Source organism: Furipterus horrens, unplaced genomic scaffold, assembly GCF_987537825.1.
Source record: "Furipterus horrens unplaced genomic scaffold, mFurHor1.1.pri manual_scaffold_6, whole genome shotgun sequence".
Lineage (NCBI taxonomy): Eukaryota > Metazoa > Chordata > Mammalia > Chiroptera > Furipteridae > Furipterus > Furipterus horrens.
Genome location: NW_028327176.1, coordinates 32,844,019 through 32,857,128, shown reverse-complemented (window position 1 = coordinate 32,857,128; position 13,110 = coordinate 32,844,019). Strand labels below are relative to the sequence as shown.

General features: G+C 37.0%; 1 protein-coding gene across 9 annotated transcripts in view; it reads left to right on the top strand.

Moving 5' to 3' along the window:
* NRXN1 (neurexin 1) overlaps positions 1-13,110 on the top strand; it is a 624,294-nt gene that overhangs the window by 553,531 nt on the left and 57,653 nt on the right. The window contains exon 1 of one of the 9 annotated variants that reach the window (XM_090281280.1): positions 7,051-7,206. The exons of the other annotated variants lie outside the window; for them this stretch is intronic. Coding sequence (XP_090137406.1) covers positions 7,174-7,206 — 33 coding nt within the window. The 5' untranslated portion in view covers positions 7,051-7,173. Of the gene's footprint in view, positions 1-7,050; positions 7,207-13,110 lie in introns of those variants that run through there. 9 annotated transcript variants of the gene reach the window in all.

The following is a 13,110-nucleotide window of genomic DNA, read 5'->3' as shown; positions in this document are numbered from 1 at the left end:
ATATTTAATCAGAGGCAGATTTAACGTCAGGCACAATGCGTGCGCGCCCTGGACCCCGACTTCTGAAGGACCCCACAAAACCCCAACTTTACACTGGTTTCTAAGGACACCAAGTTTGGTTTCATATGTGCAATTTTAATTACATACAAGTTTACAATTGGTGGTAAAACCTGATAGTATGTTTACATTCGCTTATTTTCATTATTTTATTACTACACTGCATACTATACACACACTGTGCTGCATAGGCCCTGCTGCGCTACTGCTCATCGGAGCAATAGAATTGTATTTGCTACTTTGTACTCACAAAGGTTCTCCTGCAGTGCAGATTTACAATACACACAAATACGCAGGGATGTAAATTAGTTTGTGGATATGTACTTGTTTCATTTACAGTTTTAAAAATAGTTTTCTGTGCATATAAATAAACAGGTAAGTTGAAATTATATTAAAATAAAATTAATTTCCATTGTTGAAATTATATTAAGATAAAATTAATTCCTGTTGTTACATCAGCACCTGGATTTTCATAATGAATAGTTTTTGAATTTTAATTAATCATAAATTTATTGCACTCTAACAAAAAATCTCTTCCCTAGTATTCTAATCATTCAAACTATTAAATTTTATATTTTTCTTTTCCTTGATAGCTAGAAAAGTGAAACATCAAAACTTTGTGATTATTATTATGCTATTATTAATTATATTATACATATATTATATTCAAATTTTATTGGAAATAAAACATTAATAGTACATACTATTTTTTACTTATTTAAAAATATGGTTAACATGTATTTTTATTTTCCCTGTCTCTCTCTTTTTTTTTAAGGGACCCAATATTTTCTTCTGCGCCTGAGGCCTCAACTGACCTTAATCTGCCTCTGTATTTAATTAGTAATTCATTGGAGTTTAACCTTACTCTACGGCCTCAAACTAGGGATGTCATTATAGGGGATAAAGTGCAAAAATAATAAAAGTTTTAAACTAAAATTATTCACTATGATTTTCTATTTCTCCCCTCTGTTAAAAACTGAACATGGCCCAGACTACTTCTCTATTCTATATTCTCCCACAGCTAGAATTTACTTCCTGACTTATGTCCTTTATTGTAAATGTCCCTGTGCATCCTCTTCTCATTCATGAAGACTATGGTGCAAATATGGACAAGAGTTGAATTTTTAAAAAATCTTCATTGGCCACTAATATTCTTTAGAAGGGAAGAGACTGGAAACTTCTTTTATATTTCATATCCTGTAAATATCCATTGGATATCATGCTTTCTTTCCTGAAGAGCAAAAGCTTCCAATGCCTTAATCCAGTATCAGTGCAGGGAAGAGGAGGCTTCAGAGCTCTTTGCTGTCTTTTATTTGACATCAGCTTCCCCCCTTCTTCTAAGTCTTTCTCTGTTTGATAGTTATGGAGATTTTTGAAAGCATCTTAAAACTTGCCAATATCATGTTCACCTGTTGACTAACATAGCAATGAATCTCACTGTCGGTTATTTTAAGCTAAGTTATTTAACCTCTCTGCATCAAAATCCTTCATCTGTAAAATAGAGTTGAACTATGTGAGCTATAAAACCTTTGGAGTTGCAAAAATCTCTGGTTTTAAGAGAATTATGACATGCAATGTTCTCCCACACCACAGAGAATGTGATGGTATCTGTGGATCTGGGGCTCTTTTTTTCTGATCTTTTTCCTTTCTCATTCTCTCTCCCACTCCCCTGACCTGGTTGCTTTTTTGCAACATCTCCCTGTCAAAACGAGCATTAATTTCGCTGGAAGCTGCTCCATTGTCCTAGTGTTCCAGGTGGCTCTGTGTCTTAGCTCTCCTGCACCAACCCTGAACGCCACAGGTTTGGTGACGTGTGGAAATTGGCATAACAGCAGTCACAGAAGGAAAGTGCCTGAAGCTGGTCCTGAGAACTCTGTTCACAGGAACCTTAGCTATGGACAGACTGACGGGGTGACGACTTGGACACAAGACCTGCAGACAGTGTTTCAAGGATGCTATGGCAGCACTCTGTCACCTCAGCAAGCTGTGATGAGGGATGGTCTGGAATAGGATTTATTTGTTTCTCTGTTTTAAAGCCCACCTTTGTGGACTATAAAGTAACCTAGGACCACATGTAGCCTAAGAACTATAATTTGAGCCCTGGCTGGGTGGCTTCATTGGTTGAAGCATCATCCCACACACCAAAATGTTGTGGGTTTGATTCACGGTCAGGGCACATACCTATGTTATGGGTCGGATCCCCAGTGAAGACACATACAGGTGGCAATAAATTGATGTTTCTCTCTCTCCCTTCCTCTCTCTAAAATCAATAGAAACACTCTTGATGAGAAAAAAACAACAACTATAATTTGAAGGTCACAGAAGCTTCCTCTCCTTTGCATATTCCTGCAGACAGCCCTCCTGTGGTCCCTGTAATACTACCTTTTCTGGCCACATCTTTAAAAATTCAAATAGGAGGAGGAATAAGGATATCAAGTCTTTCGTATTGTTAATTTCAATGAGATTAATTTCTCAGACCCTTCGTTTAAATAGTTTTAAAAACTAAAGAGAATCATTACTTGACCTGCCAACAGCATTTGGGCCAGCTGACCCTACCACCTTTCCTAACACACTTGTACCATAGGCTAACAGGTCACCACACTTTGAGTTGTGCCCCTACTGCCTTATCCTCCTTTACTGTTTCTTTCTCTTAGTTATTTTTTTAAAGTATATTTTATTGATTATACTGTTATGGTTGTCCCATTCTTTACCCTTTGCCTCCCTCCACCCGGTACACCCCTTCCCTCCAGCAATTGCTCCACGGATTGTGCATATAAGTTCTTTGGCTTCACCCTTACATATAGTATTCTTAACATCCTCCTATCTATTTTGTACCAACCAATTATGCTTCTTAATTCCTGCACAATTTCCCCCTTTCACCTCCTTCCCCCTCCCAGCTGATAAGCTTCCAGATGATACCCATACCTATGATGCTGTTCCTGTTCTGGTTGTTTGTTTAGTTGTTGTGTTATTGGGGGGGGCGGGTTAGATTCAGTTATTAACAAGTTATAAGTTTGTTGTCATTTTAATATTCATAGTTTTGATCTTCTTATTAAATAAGTCCCTTTAACATTTCATGTTGTGGCTTGTTGATGATGAATTCTTTTTGCTTTACCTTGTCTGGGAAGCACTTTATCTGCACTTCTATTCTAAATGATAGCTTTGCTGGTTGTAGGTCCTTGCTTTTCAACACTTTTTATCACTTTGAAAACTTCTTGCCAGCTTCTTCTTGCCTGCAAAGTTTCTTTTGAGAAATCAGCTGATAGTCTTATGGGAACGCCTTGTAGGTAACTCTCTGCTTTGCTCTTATTGCTTTTAAGATTCTCTTTTTTATCTTTAACCTTTGGCATTTTAATTATGATGTGTCTTGGTGTGGTCTTCTTTGCGTCTAACTTGTTTGGGAGATTCTGTGCTTCTTGGACTTGTGTGTCTATTTCCTTCACCAAATTATGGAAGTTTTCTTTCATTAGTTTTTTCAAATAAGTTTTCCATTTCTTGCTCTTCTTCGTCTCCTTCTGGCACCTCTATGATTCAGATGTTGGTACGTTTAAAGTTATCCCAGAAGTTCGTAACCCCCTCCTCCTTTTTATCAATTCTTGTTTCCTCTCTCTGTTCTGGGTGAATGTTTATTTCTTCCTTTTGTTCCAAATTGTTGATTTGAGTCTTGCCTTCCTTCAAATCACTGTTGGCTCCCTATATATTTTTTCTTATTTCATTTTGTAAAACCTCCACTTCTTTTTTTATTTATGGCCATACTCAGTGATTTCTCTGAGCATTTTGATCACCGGTGTTTTGAACTCTGCATCTGATAGGTTGACTATCTCCATTTTGTTTAGTTATTTTTCTGGGATTTTATTCTATTTGTTCATTTGGGCCATATTTCTCTGCCTCCTCAATTTGACAGCCTCCTTGTGTTTGTTCTGTGTATTGGGTGGAGTCATTTTTACTCCATGTCTTGGTAGTATGGTCTAACATAGTAGGTGTCCTATAGGGTCGCCCTGTGACCCAAGCTGGATACTTGAGGTGTGTCCTTTTTGTGGTCTGAGTACACCCTCCTCTTGTAGTTGAGCCTTGGTTGCTGTTGCTAGATCAATGGGAGGGACTTACCCAGGATGGTCAGCTGCAAAAATTGGCTGGAATCACTGACCACCAACCTCCACCCTCCGTGGAGACCCAGCTGTGCAGGGACAGGGTAATGGTGTTCCAACATGGTCTGTAGCTGTTCATTGGGTTTGTTGGCCCTGAGGTTTCCCCAGGTGGCACAGCCCAAGGTCACACCCCACCTGTGTTCTGCCTGGGGCACCCTGCCTGAGCTATAAAGGAATCTGAGATGGCTGCTACTTGTGCTGGGCTTGGAGGTTCCCAGGTGAAACCAAGCCGTAAATCTAAGCTGCTTGCTGCTGGTGCCTCACCTGAGGCTCACTGAGTCCAGATGTTGCTTGTTTGATATGACTTAGGAAGTTTTAAAGCTTAAGCCAAGACCAGCCATTAATATGGAAAAGCAACTTGGGTGGGCCCATAACTTGGGTGGGGCAGAGTCTCTGGGGATCTACAAGGCAGGTCAAACAGTGTTAGCCAGGTTGATGGAGTTTCAGATATGGCACCAGCTTGCCAGCTCCATCATGATGGATGTAGTTTCTTTAATTCTGTAGTTGTCAAACTTCCAGTCAACTCAAATCTGGTTGTTCTATATTTTGGTTGTAATTTTGATGTGGTTGTGCAAGGAGGTGAGTGATGTATGCCTGCACTGCCATCTTGCCATGTGTCTATCTCTTAGTGATTTCTTAACTTTGGAGCGACCCAGGGCCTGGTCCTTGGTTCTTATCATTTCTCCATCTAAACTTATATTCTTCCACTTTAGATATACAGTATTCCCTCACTTATCATTGGTATTATGTTCTAGATGCCCCTGCAAAGTAGGAACTTACATTTATTCACACTCTTAAACCTATGTAACTTTAGCAACATACATATACAGTACCGCAAAATCCTGCAATATAGCGAAAAATCCACGATAAGTAATTAAATATAATATTTTTTAAATCCCATGATATAGTGAGGCCGTGATAGGTAGACCACAATATAGAGATGTATACCTCACAGTATAGAATCCTTTTTTTTTTTAAGTCTCTTGTAAATAAGATAGAAAAGCCTAGTATTTAGAACATGGTTTATTAATCTCATTGCTATTAGGGCCACATAACTCTCTGGGCTGTCCTGTGCCTGGTAGGATGATTAGCAGCATACTTGGTCGCTATCCACTAGATGCTAATAGCACCTCCTCAGTTGTAACAACTATAAATGTTTCAAAATATTGTCAAATGTCCCCTTGAGGTCAAATCACATCCATGAGTGATTTATTTAGAATAATTGGGGATAAAATTAAAATTTTGATAATAAAAATTATAAGCCTTTGACTTAATTTGGGCAGTTCAATTTCTTTTAAAGTTTATATCTGTTAAAAGTTATTGGAATCTGAACAATAAAAAAGTCAACAATAGAATGTATAAGCTTGTGCTGGGAAGAAAACAGAATTAAAAGAATGGATTTTGTTTTGTCTTTAGCCCTCCACCACTCAATAATGTTTGATTTTTGATGACTATGTTGTATGAACTCAATAAAACTTACCTGTCTGTGTTAAGAGCTTTACAATTTATAGTGACAATTAACATAACTTATCTCTGATTCTTAGAGGTAGGAATGGGAAAAACTGGGAAGCAAATGATTTGGCTAATTACAAAAACTTTGGTAAATTAACCCCTCCAAGCCTTAGTGTTCTCAGAAGGATACAATTAGCAAAAGTGGCAGAGCTGAACTTGAAACTTAATTTAGGATATCATTCATGCTGCATTAAAGGCAAGATAAAGTGCCCAGATACTCTTGCTGATATAATGTTATTTCTGAAGATTGTTCAATGTTTCTTTTTAGCTTTTTCTTTAAAAATAAAATTTCATGGTACTGTCATTTGAAACACACCATGGTATTATCACTTAAAATCTTCTCTGTCAGGCTGGATACAATCATCTCAGTTACATTGAAGAATTGCACAACCTGTCTGTTATTGCAGAATGAGCAATTCAAGCAAATATATTGGGGGTATTTTTCCATATGGGATTCCAGATGTGGAACCTTTGTTTACCAGAGAAACAGGAAAAAATAAGAGAAAAACAGAGAAAAGGAAAAAATAAGTGCATATTTCTATCTCTGGATAACATATTTATTCTTCAGGCTTTGGTAAACTAGATGTATACATCCGTTGGTGCTTGCTTTTATTTGTAATGATTGATAAAATGGCATATTTATTGTGATTTAAATAGCTTCAAAGAGGAACAGTTCTAATTGAGAAAAAAGCATAATAATGTACTTGTTAATGCTACATAATTGCTTTTACAAAGTCATCCCATAAAAATGCTCGTTATAAATGTGGCATTCAAAAAATTATATTTCATTAACTTGGAAATAAAATTACAATAATAAAGCTTAGAGGCGATTCTGTTAGGAGGCTTGTGTGCTAATTACACAGTTTAAGGTTTCTAATTTAATGTTAGGTGAAGACATAATAGTCAACTGAAACGAAGCACATAAGAGTTTAATGGCTGGGGTTATTAAAATATGTGTGTGTGGTTTCGCTTCTGCTCGGCAATCATGTTGGATTAGATAGTAATACAGAGAAAATTCCATGCACTTGGAAATAGCTCTTTATTTGGGTCAGGGGTTAAATTGTATGCCCAGTCCACTCTGCAGTCCCAGCTAGAGAACAAATTCCACAGCAGTGACTGCCTAGACTTTTTGAGTGAGGCGCGGGCTGGGCTGTGTACCAACAGCCTCCTCAACTGCAGACGGAACTGCAGCATCCCTTCCTGCAGCAGAGCGTCGGTCATTGGCTCCTCTGTGACACGTGACTGATAGAGCTTTTTCTGTGTATTTTCTCGCCCATCTGTGTGGAGGGCACTGATAGGCCAGGCTGATGCGCAGGCAATTTATCATCTTGATCTCCCACTGAGTCAGGGAGCTCTCCTGTCACCAGTATTGATTTCAGAGGATGGACTAAATTTCCTAGGATTTCCATTAAGAATTAAGAAAAAAGCTCTAAGCACGCAGGGTAGCCAGACAGACATGGATATGAGATGGCACTGTGAAAACTCGCAGGTAGCTTCTTCTGTCACAGCCGGTGCTCAGCACAGCTTAGAACTGCAGCATGCAGGGTTTAAGACACCAGAAGCCTAAGAACAATAATAATTAAAATGAGAATAAACTGTTTTGGATAAACTAATTTTAAGATTTATATTCAACTATTTCTTCTTGGAGGTTGCATGTCAAATTTATGCATGCTCTATATGAAATGTAGAAAGATTGTTTTAAATTTTTAAATGTCCTTAAACCCTGAGCATGGTTGCTTCTAGTTTTGTTTGCTGCTTTACGTGAGCTTCAGAGGTTTATTTTAGCATGCTTGTTGCAAAAACAATAAAAAATTGTGTGTGTTATGTGTATATATATGTATTTATGTATTAAGTTGGTTCAAGTAAAAGCATGAATAAAAGCTGCTTTCAAGACTTGCCAGACTGCTTTATTATTGTTAATGACTTGGTGATAATTTTGCCTAACTATGCTTAAATTCGGACCATGCATGCTTTTGCGGCAGAGTGGGGTTTTCGTTGAGAATTTGTAAAGGTGAAATGTCTGAATTAAATGTATTTTGTTATGACAGAAAATACTATTTGTGATCAATGATTAAATCTGATTAGCTAATGGAAATATTTCATAATGGTAAGATTTGATTACATTTAGTTACACTAATTATGCTTACTGAAAAAGATGCATGTCGGGGATTATTGAAAGTGTTTATATTTTGGAAATATGAATTTTGATTATTCAAAGATAGTAAGATTTCAATTTTTAAAAATGCATCTGAGGTGAAAAAAGTAAAAGCTTTTTTTTTTTTTTTTTTTTTTTTAGTCTGGGAGAGGATTGTAAAACTGCTGTTTGTGTGTGTAAGATATCATGTGCATGTTGTGTGTGTATGTGTGTGTGTGTTAATTCTTTGAGGGATTTTTTTTATATTCTCCTAACTCGTTCTTATTTTCATGAAAAGGGAAATTGCCTTAGCATACAAATATCTTCTAGGCCCATGGGAATTAGAGCCCACAGAAACAAGAGTATGGCCAGATGGGATTGGCAGGGTTTGGCAGTGAGTGGAGACAATAGGTGGGGGTGGAGCAGATGGAGGACAGAAGGGATTGCAAGTCAGGAAAGGGGGAGGGGGACAGGAAGAGTCTGCTATATAGTGAAGGAAGCCTGGCCTTTCTTTCCAAGGGAACTTCTGACTGCATCTTCATTTAATTATGAGAGAAAATGTTATCTCTGTTGTGACAGCTATTTTTCATTAAATTAGGTAGCTCCTGCTTCATAAATTGGAGAAGTCCCATGAATTTGAGCTGTTTTGCCAGATTGTAAATTATGCTCTATTTGTTGTAAACTTTTTCCTCTGTGCCATGTTCAGGAAAAGTAGGAGCAAAATTCAAAGCAGTGTATTATTTGAGTTGGTGTTATCTAAATATATATATATATATATATATATATATATATATATATATATATATATGCTAATAACTAGTAAACTTAACCAGGCCTTAAATGATTCAAACATCTATAGGGTATACTGACCATTTTCCTAAGTTAGCTTTCAATTTTGAAAATATTAAGAAATCATGCTGACTGTTCTGTTATTTTACTTGACTTATAAAAAGATCTTCATTTCTAGAATAACTTTGACTATTTCATTTAAGTATTTGTTGATGTTGTCATGAATCCTAGGTATCTGACCAATGCCCACTTCAAATTCTGAAATGAAATTAATCTCTCCATATCCTCCATCAAGCCTTCTGTCACCCAAGTGTCCAGAGAACTGGGCACAGCCTTTGCCAAGCAAGTTCATAAAACTGGGGAAAAATTAAAACTTCTGAACTGTATAATTTTAATGATTCTTTTAGAATTCCAAAATGAACCCAAACACAATTTCCAGTCCTAAGTACAGCTGAACTAACAAAACATGAATGTTAAAAGTTTAAAGATACATCTTTTGTTCTGTGATTCATCCACAGCTCACTTAATCATTTGGTTGGCAGACCCTGTTGATGGAGAGAATTTCTGTTCTTCAAAGGCAGTTTTACCATGTCGCATGTCTCTTTTGACTTACCTTTTGAACTTTGGCTTGAGAAAGAACTGTGACCTAGATAGGAGAATGAAAACTTTTACCTTTCATACCTTGAGGATTAAAAATAATTTACTCAGATCATGTATACTAATTTTCTCAGAACTGAAGAATTAAGCCAATTTCTAATACTTTCTGGAGTTCTTTTCCTCCTCACCCTGTTCTTAGAAATTAATGAAATGGTTCACTAAGCAGCAAAAGGCTCCTCATTTGGCAAATCCCCTCTAACATTTTTTAGAAAGAAATAGAGCCTGCAGACAGAAGTTTGGAGGGATATGGAGGACTGACTGGTGTTCGTAAACAAGATAACCCAATGATAAAGAATAAATATTTTTGACTTTGTACAACCATGTTGCCGAATAGGCTAAGGGTCACATTCTTCTTATGGGAAAAGTGGAATAAAGCTAGAAGAGCTCTGAAGTGGTATTAAATGTCTGGCCACAATAGCATTTGAGCTCAACTTCTAAGCAAATCTCTCAGCAAAACATTAACCAGGGAAATACTTGCATATTTACACAGTAATTAGTGATATAGCATTGCATATTAAGGATGTTTGGCTAGTTATGATTAAATGTTCCTGTATGTGTGCTTTCCATACACTCCTTTAATTTATGAAATGTGCTTATCCCATAGCATCTGGGTGCATTTATTGATACAGACTACAAGTGCAATAAATTAACTGTATGATGGCTGCAGTAGGCAGAATGCTAATTGATGGGAAAAGCCCTCTTAGCTTATACTTCGTAGTTTTCAAATGGAACAGTAAAGCATGCAGCCAAAGACATTCAGTCTTTTTCAATATTAAGTTTAAATGCTTCAAGAATTAAGCTTCACTGTGCCATCTTGGAAAATAACTCATCTGAAACAAAATTATGCCCTGCTAAAAATTAATGCCCTTTAATTCCAGTGTTCTGAGCATTAGCAACATTTTTAGGTGGACAGTGTTAGCGGATATTTGGTTACACTTAGACCAAGCGGTCTTCTCTTTCACTTCACATTTCCTATATTTCCAGGCATATATGCCTCTGCTGCTTTACCTGTCATTTATAGTCCCAGATGCCATTTGCCCTAGACCTCAACATTACAGAACATAAACAGTAAGCTATGTATGTGTTCATCGGGGTATAATGACACCAAGTTCTGCTTTATACATTTTTGTGAATACTTAGGCTTTAAATTTCTTTGATTTCTACTAAGGTTACCATATTGACCCAGCAAGATTGTTTTTACTTTCTGCTACCATATTTACATTTACTTCACAGTTGATATTTGAATCTCTCTCCTCACTCTGGCACAGAGAATGGAGCCCAGCACAATATTAGATAGGCAAAAATAGACAGACAGTTTCCAGTATATAGAATAATTGGGGAGAGTTATAAACAACTATAAACCCATAGATATCTTTCTAGTGCCCCTTAGCAAATGAAGACAGTGTAAGTCCAAACTGAAAAATGGCCATGAAAAAGCAAAAATGTAAGAGAGGTGTTTTCTATTTTTGTGTCATTAAGTATTTGTGATTATCACTACACACTTCCATTTGCCCCTCACATTTTTACCTTTATTTGACTTTATAAGCGTAAGCATTAGCAACTATCTCAGAACTATTCCCCCAAAATGAATTATCCATTTTTTGTCTTCATTGTTGTGATATATATTTTTGGCTGTGCATATTAAGCCACAATTTAATTATTTTCTTGATGACAAACAGATTCAAATACTTTTCTTACTATTTTTCCACAATTATGTCTGTTATGAAGGTGCCATTACTTTAATTATTACTTAGTTTAAAAGAGCAAAACTACATATAATGATGGAATGACTTAAATATTATTTGAGAGGACCAAAACAAATCAATCTCTAAAAGAAATCAGTCCTAAAGTTCATTTGTTCTCATCTCTGTTTCCACTGCTTTTTAAATAAAACATCATGGGTTTTATAGAATATTAAACTTGGCTCTAAGTGTACTTCATGCTTTTGCCCAAAAATATGTTTTTGTGAGTTCACAGCCCAGTTATACTAGTAACTTCATGGATAAAGTGGGGATTTAATGGCTTGGGGAGAATTCACCTAGCTGGACTCTACATTTTTCAAATTGAAAACTCAAGTAGAGCTTCAGAGATAAAGCCTTTTCAATCAACCCTTCAGTGAAATTTGCTTATAATTTTAAAAAAATTATCATATATGCAAAAGTATAGATTGCATATGAAATTCTGTGCATATATAACAAAGTGTATATATTTGGCAGCCGTCCGTCTCGAGAGACGATGGTGTAGCTTCTTAAGAGTCTATCTGCACCGCCGAGAATGGCTGTGCAGTCCGACTCGGGAGTGACACGGTATCTGTCTCCTCCCGTGTTGAATCGACATCTTACGATGACGCTGGAGTGTCCTCTCCAGTGAAGCTGAAGCTACAGAGCCTGGGCAGGGTGATATGGAGGGTCTGCTGTTGCCCATGCAGCAGACCCCCCCTCTCTTCGCAGCTGAAGGATCCAAGGGAAAGACGGAGTCAATACAGCTTGGCTTCAGGTGCGCCGCAGGAGTTGCCGGTGTTGACTACAACGTCAAACCGCCTTAGGGACTCCGGCTCCGGATTTTCTGTCGGGGTTTACTCCCTTAGCCTTTCCCCTGAAGAGGTATGCCGCAAGGCAGCGGAGGTTTTTTTGGAATCAGAGTTTTCCTTCTCTGATGTGCCCTGACTGGAAGATCGAACCAGCGACACTTAGCTCGCAGGCCGACGCTCAATCCACTGAGCCAAACCAGCCAGGGTGAAAGTGTATATATACATGTATATATATGTATATATATATACATGTATATATATGTATGTGTATATATATATATATCACTAAGACTGACTATAATTTCAAAAACACTAATATTTCATCGTCAGGTCAAAAATATTGCATAAAATTTTGATTCTTTAAAAACATCTTACTTTGGAGTTGTATAGGTATAGCCTTAGGTGTCCATTTGCAATTACCCACTTGTAAACTGTCTAAATAATGGTTTATCTTACATGACCAGAAGTGCTTTATTGACCAGTTACTCTCCCATTGGCTTAAAAATCATTGTTTTCAATTACACACCAGGACTTCCTTCAATTAGCTAGATTTAAGTGGATCACCTATCTATTAGGTTTGTAGTGGTGTATATGATTATGCATGTCTATTTAATAAACTGCTAAATAATTAGCTACTAAATAATAGGTTTAAAGGATACATATAACAAACTAGAAATTTCAGGGGGAATAGCTACTCTTGGGTTTGCCAATAGTTTTCTTAGCCTTTAAGAAGTGTACTTTTACTTCCAGAATGTTGACAATTATGATATATAAGCAACTAATAAGCATCTATGTCAGTATTTCTTATACATTTGATAGTTAAGATCTGTTAAAATATCTATACCAGAACTTGGCAAGATGTCATGGGTGACTAAAAGGAAAATAAGTCACATGCTACCTTAAAAGTCCAGTTGAAGAGTCAGGACAAACACATAAAATTCAAGTATTGAAGGCTGAACTATTTTATCCTATACAACTAATTAATGAACATATATCCATTGGGTTTGGAGAGAGTTCAATATGGGCTAAGTTGATGCACTGATGTTTCATTGCTACGTGTTCCTTGTGTTTGTTTGAGCGGCCCTAGTTATCTGATTACAAAATGAAAGGTAACCCAAAATCTAGTCAAATCAGGTGGGACACACATCTTATAATACAAGTACCAGGTCCTGAAGTGGAGTTCAGGGCACTGAGGGTATTTGAATGTGAAGCAGGGTCCCAAGTAGCTTGTTTCAAAATCAGTCAAGGTGGGCGTTTCCTGTTCCACATATTCTTAGGACAAC